The sequence below is a fragment of the Pezoporus occidentalis genome, unplaced genomic scaffold, assembly GCF_034315485.1.
Source record: "Pezoporus occidentalis ecotype Australia unplaced genomic scaffold, CSIRO_AGI_Poc_V1 ctg143, whole genome shotgun sequence".
NCBI lineage: Eukaryota > Metazoa > Chordata > Aves > Psittaciformes > Psittacidae > Pezoporus > Pezoporus occidentalis.
In genome coordinates this window covers 1,219,950-1,234,862 of record NW_026913241.1, presented here as the reverse complement: position 1 = coordinate 1,234,862, position 14,913 = coordinate 1,219,950, and the positions used below count along the sequence as shown (strand labels likewise).

At 43.9% G+C, this 14,913-nt stretch overlaps 1 protein-coding gene across 2 annotated transcripts; it reads right to left on the bottom strand.

Moving 5' to 3' along the window:
• Window positions 1-648: 648 nt before the first annotated feature.
• Window positions 649-12,687, bottom strand: NEMP2 (nuclear envelope integral membrane protein 2). 2 transcript variants are annotated; one of them, XM_062610012.1, is made up of 9 exons: window positions 12,526-12,687; window positions 10,241-10,356; window positions 8,454-8,682; window positions 8,205-8,277; window positions 7,077-7,170; window positions 6,336-6,450; window positions 5,493-5,718; window positions 3,975-4,151; window positions 649-1,985 (listed from the first exon to the last, which is right to left on the bottom strand). In XM_062610012.1, the coding sequence occupies exons 1-9, from the start codon at window positions 12,629-12,631 to the stop codon at window positions 1,760-1,762; spliced, it is 1,362 nt and encodes a 453-aa protein (XP_062465996.1). In that variant the 5' UTR covers window positions 12,632-12,687; the 3' UTR covers window positions 649-1,759. The 2 variants fall into 2 exon arrangements, with proteins under 2 accessions (XP_062465996.1, XP_062465997.1); XM_062610013.1 differs by lacking the exon at window positions 12,526-12,687 and adding an exon at window positions 11,427-11,445.
• Between the last annotated feature and the right edge of the window lie 2,226 nt (window positions 12,688-14,913).

Here is a 14,913-nt window from a genome sequence, read left to right as displayed (position 1 = left end):
GCTTCTCTCTGCTAAACATGCTATAAATTCTACATATGTATTTATAAATTTATGGCACAAAAGGCTGCTAAGTGTCTCTTCCTTTTAAAATGAAGCGAACTTGAATCATTATAAAGTAGGAAGAGACGTGAAACGCTTCCAAGCACCTACTCTCTCTCCTGTTTTAGACGGAGAAGCTCCTGGAATGTGGTACAGCAGCATCTCTCAGCACTGTTAGAGGTAACGGATTTTCTCCCTTGCCCAGCAGTGGACAGTGAGAAACCATGGTTGTGCATGCACCGCTGAAGTCATGCTGCATCATGAGGCATGTTACAAAGAAAAGAGGTCCCTTTTAAAGCAAATACATCCTGGTCGGACATGCTCTTCTGGAGAGCTGACTCCTTTCCCACCACTTAGCAACTCCTTTTGGGTTTGGAAGATCAGATGGTGACAGATCAATGGTCTTTTGTTTTCTGCAGTTTGGAAGACAGTAAAGTAAAACAGTAAGGTGAGGACAGAATACAGAGATAGTTTAAAGAACAAAAGAAGGAAATGACTTCTGCAGGTGGGTGAACTGAGGGGACATGACCTACTCCCTGGCCTGGGATTGTGTAATACGTAAGTTGAAAGGTACTTGACAGTCTGAATTTTTCTGCCTGTTCTTTACTTCTCCCCACATACCTCCTGTGTTAAGTACCAGACTGAAGGCTGAAGAAGGGGAGGTAGAAGCCCCGTATCCATCTCTCCTTGTTTTGCCAGGAATTACTTTCCATTTTTTACTGAATGAGTAAATAGCTGCATATTCCAAGGACAGTGGAGCTCTGTGTGGGTTATCTGTATTCCTGGTTACATGGTTACAACATCCAGATGTGCTGACAGCAGTTCCTTCGAGCAGCTGAAAACAGCCTCAGTCTTTGTTGTCTTTTCTGTGCCCCTGAGGGGTCTGGAATGGACGTCAGCACCCATCCAAGGTAAGACAACAGTAAAAATACATCTGGGGATGAAAACCCTCTCCTAAGTCACCTGCAGTTGTCAGATGGAGAAACGGAGTGAAGAAAGGTTCTGTAGAGGGACCTGCTGAAGATGGAGGAGTGTTATGTGAAGAAGCAAAGACATGGAAAGTACAATGTAAGTAGAGCAGAGACCATGAACAGAACAACACAAGTGGAAGGTGAAAAGTCAGGCAGGGTTCTGAAGAGTTAGGGGAGTTTAAAACAAATGTGAAGAGGCAAAATGAAGCTAATGTGCAGTAAGCCTAGCCAGAAGAGCAAACAAACCTTGTTCAGCTGTGTTAACTTTTTCTTCTTCTTTAGCACTGAAAAGCCTCACAAGCAATAAACACAGTTTATCAGCACATTATGAAAATTGTTGACACATAGGGTACTTAGTAGAGTATTAATAATGGCTTCTCCCTGTAGTGCTCAGCACAGAGGACTTGACAATGAAAAGGACCAAAACAGGTACCATTTTCTAGAGGTAGTAGCCTTGGCACAACAAGGCATCCTGCTGGGACAGGCTGCTGCCAGTACTCACTTTGGAAATAAGCAATGTTTACTTCCCCAGTTAAAGTACCAGTAGCATGAGAATCCTCTTCACTTGAACAGCCCCTATGATTTCCTTCTGTTGTTCTGATCATGCAACATCAGTGATACAGGAAACAGTGTTTTCAGAAAATCCCTGTGTCCACCAGCAACCACAAGAAATCACCAACCGTGAGTTCTCACTGTGTATCCTTCCTCTCTAAGGTGAATACATTTTCCATCCTGATATTTCCTAAAGCTCAGAGCAACTCGGTAGCATATGGAAATGAAATCTGTTTATGCATTTCATCTTCATCCGCCTCATCTCCTTCGTGGACAGAATTGGTTGGATTATCTTGCTCAGATTCTGTCCCTGTTTCAAAGAGCTGCTCTTCCAGGAAGAAGCTCCCAATGCCATATTCCTCCTCATGCGCCCTTGTTTCTGCAGGTGAGATGTGGGGAGATCCCAGAACAAAGTCTGCAAACCTGCCAGATTTTTAAAGGGAGAAGTGATCAACTGAGAAATATAAAAACCCTGTAAATGCAGGGGCTACTACCAATTAAGCAGGGATGTACGGACGTGCCCGCAGGCAGCGCTGACGAGGGGAAGTTGCAGCATGAGGTAGGGAGTCCTGAACAAGAGAGAGTAAATCACAACAGATGGCAACAACCCTGAAGATTTGTTTTCCCACCTCATTTTTTCAGCCTTTTCTATATAAGTAACTTTTGCTGTTCTAGAGGCCATCTGCAAGGTCTTGTGACTAAGCAAGAAGATCTAACTTCATTTTCACATCTTGTCAGTGCTCATGGTGTAATCCAGAGTAAGCATTTGTACAGTTGGATAGATGGCACTTCAGCTTCTAAAAATAAAGCTGTAGCATATCTGACGGAAAGGCTGTAAGAATTCAGGTGTTGACACTGCTAATGAAAGGAAAAATGGTGAGAACATCATATTCTTACACTGCTGCAATGTCACCTCACTTCTTGTGCTGCACGCACACTCTGGGCAAGCTGAGCTAAAGTCTAAACACCAAACTGGAGATTTGTGTTTAAGCTAAGCACTGTCCCTACATTTAAGATTGCCACAAATCTTACTTTCAGTGGACAACCACACTGGAGAGCTAGAATGGAGCTGGAGGTTTCTGGCAGGCATGTGGAAACAGACGGCAGTTCTGACACCTGGCAAGTGTCGACAGCATCAGAGAAATGTAAGAAAAAGGAAATGCAGCTACATTCTGGAGTTCTGGTAAACTGATCAATAATTTACGTTTTTGACTTAACATTTCTGTAACATGAATGCTGTCACCTCGCTTTTCTTGGAAGCACTGTTCGTCTAAATTGGGAACTGGCTGTTGGCCAGGCTGTTTTACAGGTTTGCCTTGTGTTGAACTATCTTCTGATGTTTAATGGAAGCCTGAAGGGGTACTCAACTTTAAATCAGGCTTCTGTTGGTTCTGCTTTTTCTTTTTGTATTTTTATAGGAACAGTTTTTGAGATGGCTAGCAAATACATGTGTCTCCATTGTTTGTTTTGTGCGTTTGGCACTGTTTTGTTTTACAATACTGCAGTGAGTTTTCACTTTTTGTATCTTTGAATCATGCTACAGAGTGCAACTAGCTTAGAAAATAAGATGGTTTAGATCTATAAAACCTGGCAGAGAGGCTGCCTGTGTGCCCATCCAAGGAAGATGAAGCTTCTGTAACTAGTTTGAAATTGTGACACTTGGTTTTGTAGCAAGGGCCAAGTGTTTATGGCTGGCTACTATGTGACACTCTGTTTCTGAAATCCCAAAGCCTTAGTCTGGACAGAAATACACTGCTATTATGATTAATTTTATATTCTGCAAGGTTTTCTGGCTGCGCTTATCTAATCCTTCCTATCCCGTATTTGTCTTAAGTTGGTCTCTTAAACTACATCTGGAGTAGTTCTACTTAGTACACTTCCTAGGTGCTGGCATTGATTTCTTTCTCTGTATTCTTAGTCCTAGCTATTGGTTGATACTTGAAGTAATAGGATTCTTCGGCTGTGCAGGCTTGCAGTTGGGAGAACTTAACATAGGTAATATTTGAACACGTATCTTTAGCCTGCCCCAGTTTTACACAATGCAAAAGCGTACTGCTTTGAAAACTGAAGAAAGGGGCATTTTGCTGGTTAGCCGGCCACCTGTGTCACTGTGTGGGAACTCAGAGAAGCATTAGTAGGCTTTCCTTTTGTGATTACTGTGAATTAACTCAGAGTAATTCATGGTCAGGGAGGAGAAAAGAGGGGGCTTAACACCACCACCAATATCCTTGAGAGGTCTGGCTGTGGGATCCCAGTAATCTTTGGTGGGATTACTCAGGAAGATAAAGCTACCCACATCTGACTACGTGCAAGATAAACACACCTGGAACAGCACCTGAAGTGGCATTTGGGTCTGCTCTGTAAGTGTCTGTACAAGGTGTTTCCTATTTTAGAGAAGCCAGATTTTATTACCTGTGTGGGGACTGGAGTTTGGATACAGCTAACCATGATGGGAAATCAGGGTTTCTGCAGAATAAGCGTAGCTCCTCCAGAGCTCTGATAGTTTCTGTTTCACCTTGTTCTCGGTACTCCTCTTCAGTAAGGTGTTTAAACACTAACTTTTTTGATATAAAGTGGTTCTTCATTTTTCTGGAAAGAAATGAAAATGATTAGTATTTCTAAGGTATTCTGGCATGTGATTGTTGTCTGTCATTTTTCTCTACTACCTGTTATTAACATGCAGTTCATCACTTTTATCCTTTTAAGAGGACAAGCTACATTTTTGCATTAAAATTTTAGGACAAGGTGTCTAATGTTTGCTAGCATGTTTACCTCAGGTCTTAACTGACAGTGCAGAATTGCACAGAATGGTATTTAATGAACTTCAGATAAGCTTTGGAAGAGGTCCTTATTGTGTACGCATGGACTAAAATCTCATAGAATTAGATAGATGGCTGCTTGCTCAGCCATTTATAGGTGCAATATGCAAAATGTGTCTGTGCAGAGGCGCGGGCTGAATCAAAATCCAGTCTGCATATGTAACTTTGAAGACGAGCAGTGCTCTGTTATGAGCTGTTCATGATGTTTGTTAGATCACTTCTCTTAAATCTTGCTTTAAATTACAAAGCTGAGTACTGTGAGGCCAAAATGTTTACAGTCTGATGTTTTTTTAGCTGCTGCGTAGCGCTGTATAATATAATTAGATATCAATTAGAAAGTGTGCCATGTTCTGTTCCCTTCTGTCGACTGCCTTCAATTTAAATGTTGTGATGAGTTAAGATAAGCAAGGGCTGGATGCCCATAAAACTTTCAGCTCTGTATAAAACACCTGCTCCAACCAGCAGCATTCAGCTTTCCTCCTTATTTCCCTGTAAAGCAAGAATGAACTGTAACTCTTCTTCAGATCAAATGGTAAAAGTCGTGTTGGCTTAGTGGGATCTACTGATCTTAACAACAGATAATGGGTGTATCAGCTGCTCTGAACTGTGATCACTGGAAACCATTATTTTTGTGGATATAGGCTTTTAGTCTCTGAACTCTTATCTAACCTACAAGGACTGTCACTTGTTAACATCTGCTTCCCTGGTGACAGTACGCTGTTTTATCCCATAAGATTCAGTAGTTACCTGCAGACTCTCTCCCTAAACATGAAACCAAGGCAGTATTGCTTCAGTCTGACCAAATAACCGCACAGAAATGTTTTGGTTATAATATGCAGCAGACTAGAAGGTGCTATGTTTGTACTTAAGAACAGTCACATTTCTTGATTATTCATAGAACAAAACTCATGCATAAACCTGCCAAATGGAAAATAATTAAATTCCTGTGTCTTGGGGCTTTGAACCTTTCCTACTGCAGCTTTACATTTGATAGCAATGTGAATTTGTTAGAAACTCATAAATCATTACTGAAGCATATGGGTTTTTTCATTATCAGCCTCTGCATTTCTTGGCAGTGCAGGGCCTTGGACATTCACAGATACATACGTACCTGCCTATGTGACACGCAGCACCCAGGGGGTAACACAGGCCCTTTGAACAGAGGCTGACTGCTATTACTGCATATGCAACTTGAGGTATGGTGACTCCACAGTAAATCAAGACAAAGGCTGTTAACTGCAGCGTCCATGCAAACAAGTATATGCTCAGATCAGTGGTAGGAGGTCCGTGCTGATAACAAGCAGCAAAGCTGGTCATTCCAACAGCCAGAAAATACCCTGTAGAAACAGAAGAGATGGATATTGGGAAAAAGATATAAATTACTCATATAAATGTCATTAGTTTGCTTCACAAAGCTTACAACTGCTGTGAAGTACAGCCTGCTGTTTCTTATATTGCCTTACAGGTACCTGCTTTCTGTTGTGTGGGCTTTTTATTTCAAAAGTGTGCAAGGAGGTGATCTATGAACAACCTTTAGCTAATGCTCTGAGATGCACATGAATTCTCCCCATGCTAGAATGTTGGGGCACATGTTAGATCAATACATTGGTCAGCCCTTGCAGCCACATCCAGTTCCCAAATCCCAGCAAAATCCGAGCCAGCACAGCCACCCTTTTCTGTTACAGGGAAAGTATGTAATGGCAGATCACTGGACAAATAATACAGGCAAAATCTGCTCTTAATGCTGCTACTGGCCACTATATCCAACTCCTATTTAATGAGTAAATGCTTATTTGAATGGATTAGGAACCTTTGGAATATTCCAACATCTACTGCTTAGGAGGAAAAAGTATGCTATAATAAGTCTCACTTGATTTTTTTTTTTGGGGCAGGTATTCATCTGACCACTAAATTAAACTAAAATCTGCAGCACATTTCTTGATGATTTTCTTACCCAACAAGTAGTTTCTGTGTTCAGACCACAACCACTGCATATTCTCTTTGAAGCAGTAAATAAAATACAGAGAGGACATCCAGCAGCCACTCATTAAGATCCAGAAGGTGCTGTGCTGGAAATTAAAAATAAACAAACCACAATTAAAAGAATATTAAAAAAAAAAACTTTAAAAATATATTTTTAAAAATAAAACCTTTAAAATAATTTCAAATCAAACCCACAACTATTTTGTGCAAGGGAACTTGCAGGCAAAACCAGATGACTTACTACACTTCTATGGTACAGTGCTCTGGTGTCATGGTATAAGCCTGTTGCAGTGTATTCCCAGTTGACATCCTAATATTGTGGGAATGCATGGGCTTTGCAGAAGGAAAAATTCACATCCCCCTTTCAGTGAATTCTCTCTGTTGAATGGAAGAGAATCTGTCCCTGTTGCCACTAACACCACATTTTGATTTAGACTGATTCAGAGATTTAAAGTAAACTTAGTTCCACTATAGTAAAAATAATTTATGTTTCAGAATAAATTATTCTTGTACATCAACAACCTCCTGTTCTGTTTAAACTCAGGAGCAAGCTAACTAGAACTTGATTCTGACCTAATTGTATTTACTTGACACAAGCAATCCTGTCGTCATTAAAACAGAGGCATAAGGACAGAGCATGGTCAGAATCTGGCTCTGTACTCTTCATTTCTATATGATGATGCTTATTACTGTTTTAGAAATGTAGATTTACCCTTGGAATAAACCTTTTAAGTATCAACAGGACAAAGACTAGCAGAGCAAGAACACCCAGTATTATTCCACAGAGGTAAAAGAACTTGGTACTCCTGTAAAAGAGCAAGAAAGAATACAGTGAGAAGTGTAATTTGTAATTGGTTACGATGACAGTGTTTCTAAAAACAGCAGCAGTGATCTTCAGTAAGAACTTAGCACAGCTGTAAGTTAAGAGTTGTAGTTACATGGTTGATAGGCCCAGTTCACATACTAAATTGAGGTAAGGAAAAAGTCCCAACAGAGACTTAAGGTCACTGGAGGTGTTCCAGGCTAGCAGATTGTGGTTTGTTTTCTTTAATGCTCACACTACTCCTGACTGCCTTGACCCTCTAATTTCCAGTAAACTCATTTTCTTCTGTGTACCAGTATGGCTCTGTACTGCAAGAAAAGTGGGTGTTTTGTTGCTGTTTTGGTTGGTTAGTTTTGTTTTTAATTTAAAATGTAAAAAAATCTCCACAAACCCACAAGTCATTTTTTCCCTAAACTTATTAATTTATAAAATCTGACTTTTTAATTCAGTTAACTCTATAAAACCTACTGCTGCTCTGCTTGTTTCAGAGGTGCCTCCTAACAATTAACGTGTGACTCATTTTGCTTTGAAGTCCTGGGCCGCTATTTTGCTATAATAATTAACTATCCTCCCTTACATGCTGTCCAAAATGCGCATTGAAAGAACAATGGGGAAAGGTTGGCACAGAGGTGGAGGCATACAAGGCCCCAGAGTGATCTCATCCTAAACATTTCTTTCTGCAAGAAAGCATCATTGATAATACATGCAGCAGCATTTAGCATCCGCTGAACCTCACTGGTCTACAACAGGGAGAGAGATTTTGTATGAATTCCCACAATTGCTCACTGAGGATTGACATGGTATTGCCCAGTGAAGGAGGCTTGGATAGAAGAACTCTAACACAGCTAAGTGATTAACAGAGTGCAGTACTCCAAATAGAAATGGTATGGAGGAGTTGTAAATATATGTTGTTTCCTTATTTCACTTTCCCAAAGAACCGCCTCTTTAGCTTAGAAAACAGACCGAAGATGCACAGGCTTTGGGAAAGAAGGTCAAACCCCAGCAGCTAGTACTCACCGGCTCAGGCTGGTTGCAAAATGGAACAGAAAAATTCCAGCAATAAACAAAAACAAGAGCTTTCCATCTAGCACTAAAAAAAAAAAGGTGGAAAAAAATAGAAAAGGACTTTAGACTAATTCAGTTTGAAATGCTGATTATAAAATATCAACAGAAAAGTTCCAAGCTTCTTACAGAAGAGATGGTACATTCAGAAACAGTGGTAATACCAAGTTATCTGTAATGCAAATGGAAAGGTTTTTTACTTACTTTCTCGTTTCACACTGACAATGTACGGTTCGGTTTTCAGGGGCTGTATTTTGAAGCAAATATCCTCTCCATATTGTTTTACGCTTACTCTGGTTTCTGTAGCTGTCTCTGGTTTCCAGAAGACTTGAACAGCACATGCAGCAAACTCAAAAACAGTTTCTGAATTACGACAGTTGCTGTTCTGTGAAATGGGCTCAAACCTGAACAGTTCTCTGCTGTTAACTTTTACCTACAAACAAACCACAGAATACAGAGAAGTAGCTCAGAAGCACGGGGGGGGGGTGGGGGTGGGGGGGTGTTCTTCTGAACTATACAGCATATAATGAAAATCTGTACAGAGAGTTTGAGTTCAAGTCTTAGTTGTTTCATATTGGTTATTAATATTATGTAAAGATCCACTGTTTAGGCCTTAGAAGGTGATTCGGAGAACTCAATGTCAGCAAAGTTCAATGGAGGGACCTCAATCCCTCCGAAAACTTGGTGGGTTTGGATTTACCATGACACTTGCCCACACACACATTTCTAACAAAACCAGTAATCTTTGACTGACAACAGTTACTTCTGTGGATGTGCATAGACTTCCCTGTTCCCCGCCTGAACCGTAAGAATTTGGACTTGCTTTTCTTGTAATTAATAATGCAATTTTCATGTTAGGGACAGAAGAGGAATAAGGAAAATGAAAGCTATAACCAGAAATTTAAATATAAACACGTTCCTGTTGGGTATTTCAGGATTTGTCCCTAGCACACCTCCCCCCATGAAACTGGTAAAAGATCTTGTCCATCTTCTGAAATGGAGTGATCTGCTTGAAGATTGTGATTCATTGTGAGCTCTCGATCAGAGCCAATTAGACAACAAAGACCCATCTATAAAGAGTGATGCAACAGGTAATAAACCAGGCATCTACTGAGAGAAGAGACAACACATCAACAGCCTATTTGTTGTGGGAAAGATCTGAACTTCCTGCTTTTAAACACCTCCTTCACAAAAGTGTGTGTGACTGCCAGAGGATTTTACCACCTGAAGTTTGCTGCCATTCATAAAAACATCTGCACCATGTTCCTGAGGAAAGCAGTCCTGGGAACAACAGACAAAGAGACACTTCACTTCCTTATATCTGAGAGCAAATTCTTCCAACAGAGATGAAGTGAAACAGTTTCCTTCCTTTGTCCAGAGACAGGCTTCCCAGGAAAAAAAAAGAACCATACAGATAGTCAGCTTGTTCCTTTAGCTGTTACCTCTTCCACTGTTAGGAGGTTTTTATATTGTTTTGTGTGCATCTCTGAACATGTTTGTTATAAGATGTCCCTTTGTTACTCAGGAACAGAGACATGCACAGCTACTGCTGTCTTTTCGTTAGTCACAATCTAATACACCTTTGGTTTCTACACTGGGGCCTGCTATGCTACAGTGAGTGACTCAGAACCGCATTTTATCCTCAAATTTAAAAGCTTTATGAAGGCGTTTGGTGATAAGCAAAAACATTTGTTGCAGAGGTTGAGCGGTCCATCAGTAGAAAAGGTGTGCAACAAAGTAACACACAACTCTACATTTATGTTTGTGTGGCATCATACTATAAGCCTGGTTATCATCTTTCTAATAAATAGAAGCCAAACCTCGCTGCATCCGAAAAGGATGATTGCAGTGCTGCATTTTTATCATGGTCCTACCTATACTCTGTTCAAACTACCAATTGCAGAGAGATACTGCTTTGATCGTAAACTTTGCTCACAATGTTTATGTGAAAAATATTGCATATCAGAATAATCACCGAAACAGCCTCTTACCTGAAGAGTTGACCAAACATACTGTAAGTGAATGGTTCTGTTCTGCACATAGCAGTAGCAGCTTTCATCCCGTTTCTGGATGACGTCCATTTCCTGCAAGAAACTACAGTTTCTACCTGGGGGGGGGGGAAGGACAGAAAAGTTAATTTTAAGCATGTATCAAATACAAATGAATAATTTTCCTCCATTTCATTATTGCACATGCTGAGGGAATCATAAGCATTTGCAGATAATCAGAAGTAAAAGCTGTGCTGCAGGGTAGTATGTTGGGCATGATCTAGATGAAAATTCAAATTAGACTTCTCATCAAGTCATTTGGGCTCCAGAGGAAACTGCAACACCTTTGTAAAAGGTGGTATTTTTTAAACAAATGTAGTCCATGGCAGTCTGGCTTTGGTATCAGTGTTTTTGTGGCACTGGAATGGTGCCTCTGAGCCAAACTCGCTGCTGGCCCGAGTGGGTGTAACTCCACTGGAGTCGGTGCTTACACCAATGGTGAATACCACTGTGGGAGTCTGAGCAGGTAAACAGTTTACGTATTAAATAGTCATTTAGCACATGACACGGCTGCTGATCGCAGAAAGCAGACTCCTCTCCCTCAGAAATGTTCCTCACGTTAAATAACACAACTCTTCTCTGTAAAGCAAGTCTTCCTGACATAGTCCAGCCATGACATGCTGTGAGGTAACTGCACTGATAGCTTGTGTTAAAGGTTAAGTCACTTTATTAGGGATGCTAATTGCTGTAACACCCCTGCAATGTTAGTGAACACCCTGCAGTCCTCAAAATCAGATTGCACTGTTGAGCAGAAATGCACCTGAAAGATTTATCGAGCAAACTCTGAAGAGTAACATATGTTCCAATCTATAGACGTGTGTAAACTATACCCTACAGTGCATTGCTGCAGTGTTCCAGGAGCATAATTAAAGACAAAATAAAGAAAATAATTACAGATCTGAACAGAGGGAATCATCTGGCTCACCAAGCAGAAAATGTAGGTCTAAGCCAAGCTCAGTAATAACTGCTAAAGCACTAAAGTGCTTACTAAAGTGTCCACAGATGATCCTGCTGAAGTAAACTGGTTTGAAATTTGGGTAATTTTATCGGGAAAGATTAACCCTGTGGTTAATTTCCACCCACGGCAAACCCAGCGGGAAGGGCTGAGCCAGGCGAGGACTGGATGTACCTCTTGACAGGCGCTTCCGTAAGAGTCATCAGATGAAGTGCAAAGGGTTCCATTCTTCCCTGCAGTGTTGCTGACTGACACAGCACGCAGGCGAGGCTGGGCACTACCCAGGGCTGAGACCAAGATAACCCAGTGATGGGAAATCCAATAGCCCTGCAGGGCCAGAATGCAGCCCGGAGTGCCCACACCTTCCCTGTAGGGTGCGTTGGGATCAACTAAGTAATGTCCTCCATATACATCGCTAGCAAGTATTTTTTTACTCTCCCTTCATTTTAAGATGCCCTCTTGAGGAAAACAATTTCCTTCAAACACACCAGCTCCACGGAGTGAAATAACCGCATTCCAAAAGGAAAGATGCTTCTGAACAGGTAACCATGAGTTGGAGGAGAATTTTAACTACTATGAGGACACACAGAGAAGGCAGCTCTCGAGTTTTGAGATGATGAGCACTGGAAAGAATCAGCATCTGCTGCAGAACCCGGAGGGAACATCTCTCCAGTTACGTTTCACTGCTACAGCTGAGAGTAACCTGCAAGGCTTTAGCTGCCCTCATCAATAAAAGCCCTGTTCCGCACTCCAGTGTCCTGAGCCAAGCTAACGAGCAAGCCATCAGGGGTAACGCAGACAACCAGTGCCAGCGGCGCCAGCCCCTGCCACAGCCGCATGCGAGGCAGTTGTCCTGCGAGTATCTGCGGTCGCTTTGTTACCGTGTCCACGGGCCAGCCCCAGCGCCCGTGTCTCCCTGTCCCGCAGGTTAACGCGCACAGTGCTCTTGTGTAGACCGAGCTGACACGGCACAAGCAGAACACACCAAAACGCCTCCGGGCGGCGCCTGGCCCCGGACACAACCTCGGGCAGGACGCCGGCCGCGGCCTTCTCGCAGGGCAGCGCCATTTTGGGCGGCAGCAGGTCGCGCTGTACCGGCGGCCATGGAAACCAAGGGAAGCCAGGGGAGAACAAAGTGTCCCGACGGGACGGGGGGTGAGGAACCCTCGCAGCCTACGACCACCCGCCCAGGGAAACAGGACCCCCCCCGCACCACACCGCGGCACCGCCCGCCCCGCGCAGTCCCCTCGGGGCGAGAGGGGCAGGCCCGTACCTGCTGCCGGCGCCTCCCCGGTGCCCCCGGGCAGCGCCAGGAAGAGAGGCAGGAGCTGCCCGAGCAGCCCCGGCCGGGCCCGGGGGCGCCGCCCCGCCGGGCTCATGTGGCGGCCGCCGGCTATCGCCTCGGCCCTGCCGGTCGAGGCGAGGGCGGGCCCCGGCACGGAGAAGGGCGGTGCGGCCCTGCGCTGCCTGCCTGCCCCCGCGGGGCGGCTCGGGGTGACCGGGCCCCGGCACGGGCTGAGCGCGGTTCGGTCTAATCCTGCTGTGAGGAGCGGCTTGGCAGGAGGCAGAGACAGGCCCTCGGCGGCGGGAGGCACGGCTTCTGGCGGGTCTTATCCTGCCGCGTGTCTCTGGGTTGTGCTTTAGAGCTTTGCGGGGTTCAAAGGGTGCGTCTGGGGGGACTAAAAACACATGGACATAACAGTGAGGGAAAAGCGTTTCCCTCGAAGGTTGAGGCGGTTCAGCCGGAGAAGAGAAGCTGTATGGAGACCTCATAGCAGCCTTCCAGTATCTGAAGGGGGGCTGTAGGGATGTTGGGAAGGGACTCTTCATTAGAGTCTGCAGTGATAGGACAAGGGGTAACAGGTTAAAACAGAGGAGACTGAGATGAGCTCTCAGGCAGAAGCTCTTCCCTGTGAGGGTGCTGAGGTGCTGGCACAGGGTGCCTAGAGAAGCTATGGCTGCCCCATCCCTGGCAGTGCTCAAGGCCAGGTTGGATAGGGCTTGGAGCAACCTGCTCTAGTGGAAGGTGTCCCTGCCCATGGCATGGGGTTGGAACTGGGTGAGCTTTAAGCTCCCTTCCAGCCCAAACCATTCTATGATTGTGGTCCCGTGTTTGACTGGCAGACCCAAAGTGTTGACTGCCCTTAGCAGTCAGGGTATGCACTGGTCCAAAACCAAAAGCTCACGTGAACCACTTGCAACCCTTGCACACATATAGGAATTCCCTGAATGAGATGTTATTAGGTGCTGTGATGAGGTGGACATCCACCACTTTCCTGTGTTTCCTAGGCAGCCACAGGAAGAGCCTGGAACAGGACACTTCGTTCCCACCACTGCTGAGAGTAGATGAGCTAGGTCCAGCACTGTTCAGTCCCTGCTTACTCACTGCACTCATTTTAGGTGGCATGTGAGTCACAGTCAGCACTCAGGGGTGGAAAGGGCTGGTGCTTTCTTCCTGTTCCATGAAAATCAGTAAACACAATTTTGCCAAGGCATTCTGGCATCACCATATATTTTTATCCTGAGCCCAACATTTGACCTTCCCAACCTACTTGCTTTGCTAGTGTCTTCCCTTCCTTGTTCTCAACACACTTCCTCTATGTGAAGGTTGCTTTTGGGTTTATTTTTCATTGTTTAGGGCCGGATCCAACTCCCAGGGGTGCCAGAATGGGTTTTTTTAACACCTGGAGGGGCTGCCCACTGCCTTGCACCATGTCTTGGCGCTCGCCTCTGCAGGGAGTGGGTGCTGAGGGGCTGCACTCTCCTTGCCTCACCTCCTACACCCTCTCTGCGCTGGCTGGGCTCGCATCTAACTGTGGATTATTCCTTGCAAGTACTGAGGAAGTGGAGGATAAGGGCAAAAATAGTTGGGATTTGATAGCGTGTGCAACATCTGACAAACTGCAGTCGCCAAAGGAAGCAGTGATTGATTTATATCTTTATTTGTCTTTATGTAATTTGGGTGTTGCCTTTATATAACTTTTCGGGTGCTTGCTCTAGCAAAGGCAGTGAAGAAAGAAATGCTGGATTTTGTGCTTACCTGCTTCCCTTAGAAATGTTATCTCTCAGTTGCATGTCTAAACAGCGAGGGACAATCATAGCCAAGTTATTAGCAGAATCCCCTTCACATTTGCAATAGTTTTTCAGTTACATTCACCTTCTTGACAGCATTTTCTCTGAGAAAGGAGACAATCCACATTCAGTTCTCGCTTGTATTTTCATTCCTAGAGCTCTTTGCACTTCACCACTAATTAACTTTCAATAACTGTCGTAGGGTTACAGGCACTCAGCATGAATCAGATGGAAAATGTAGCTTTAGGGGACCGCACTCTGTCACAAACGATTAGGAACCTTTGCTTGATTTCCAAGGAGAACACACTCACTTGCTCAAGCAGGATACAGCAGCTATTAGGCAGCGTTCTACCCCAGCAAGAAATGCTTCATAAAAGAGACTCAGTGCTCTTGCTACAGCCCTCCTGTCAGGGTGGTTCTGAGTAATTATGTGACATTTTCCTTGCTTGTTTGTTTGTCTTCCTAAATGGTGGAATTGCTAAGGGCAGAGCTTGGGTTCTGGTCTTAAAGGTGGTATTTTTAACTGTTCGCTCACAAATATAGTTTGAGATGGGGAGGTTGCTTACAGGTGCAGCTCTGCCCTTCTCAG

Bases quoted from the DNA above. Each gene is read 5' to 3' on its own strand.
- NEMP2 (XM_062610012.1), bottom strand. From the start codon at position 12,631: ATGAGCCCGGCGGGGCGGCGCCCCCGGGCCCGGCCGGGGCTGCTCGGG. The intron at 7,171-8,204 runs GTGAGTACTAGC...GCTCTTTTACAG, and splicing joins TTTGCAACCAGCCTGAGCCG to GAGTACCAAGTTCTTTTACC. The intron at 6,451-7,076 runs GTAAATCTACAT...TTTAATTTCCAG, and splicing joins TTAAAAGGTTTATTCCAAGG to CACAGCACCTTCTGGATCTT.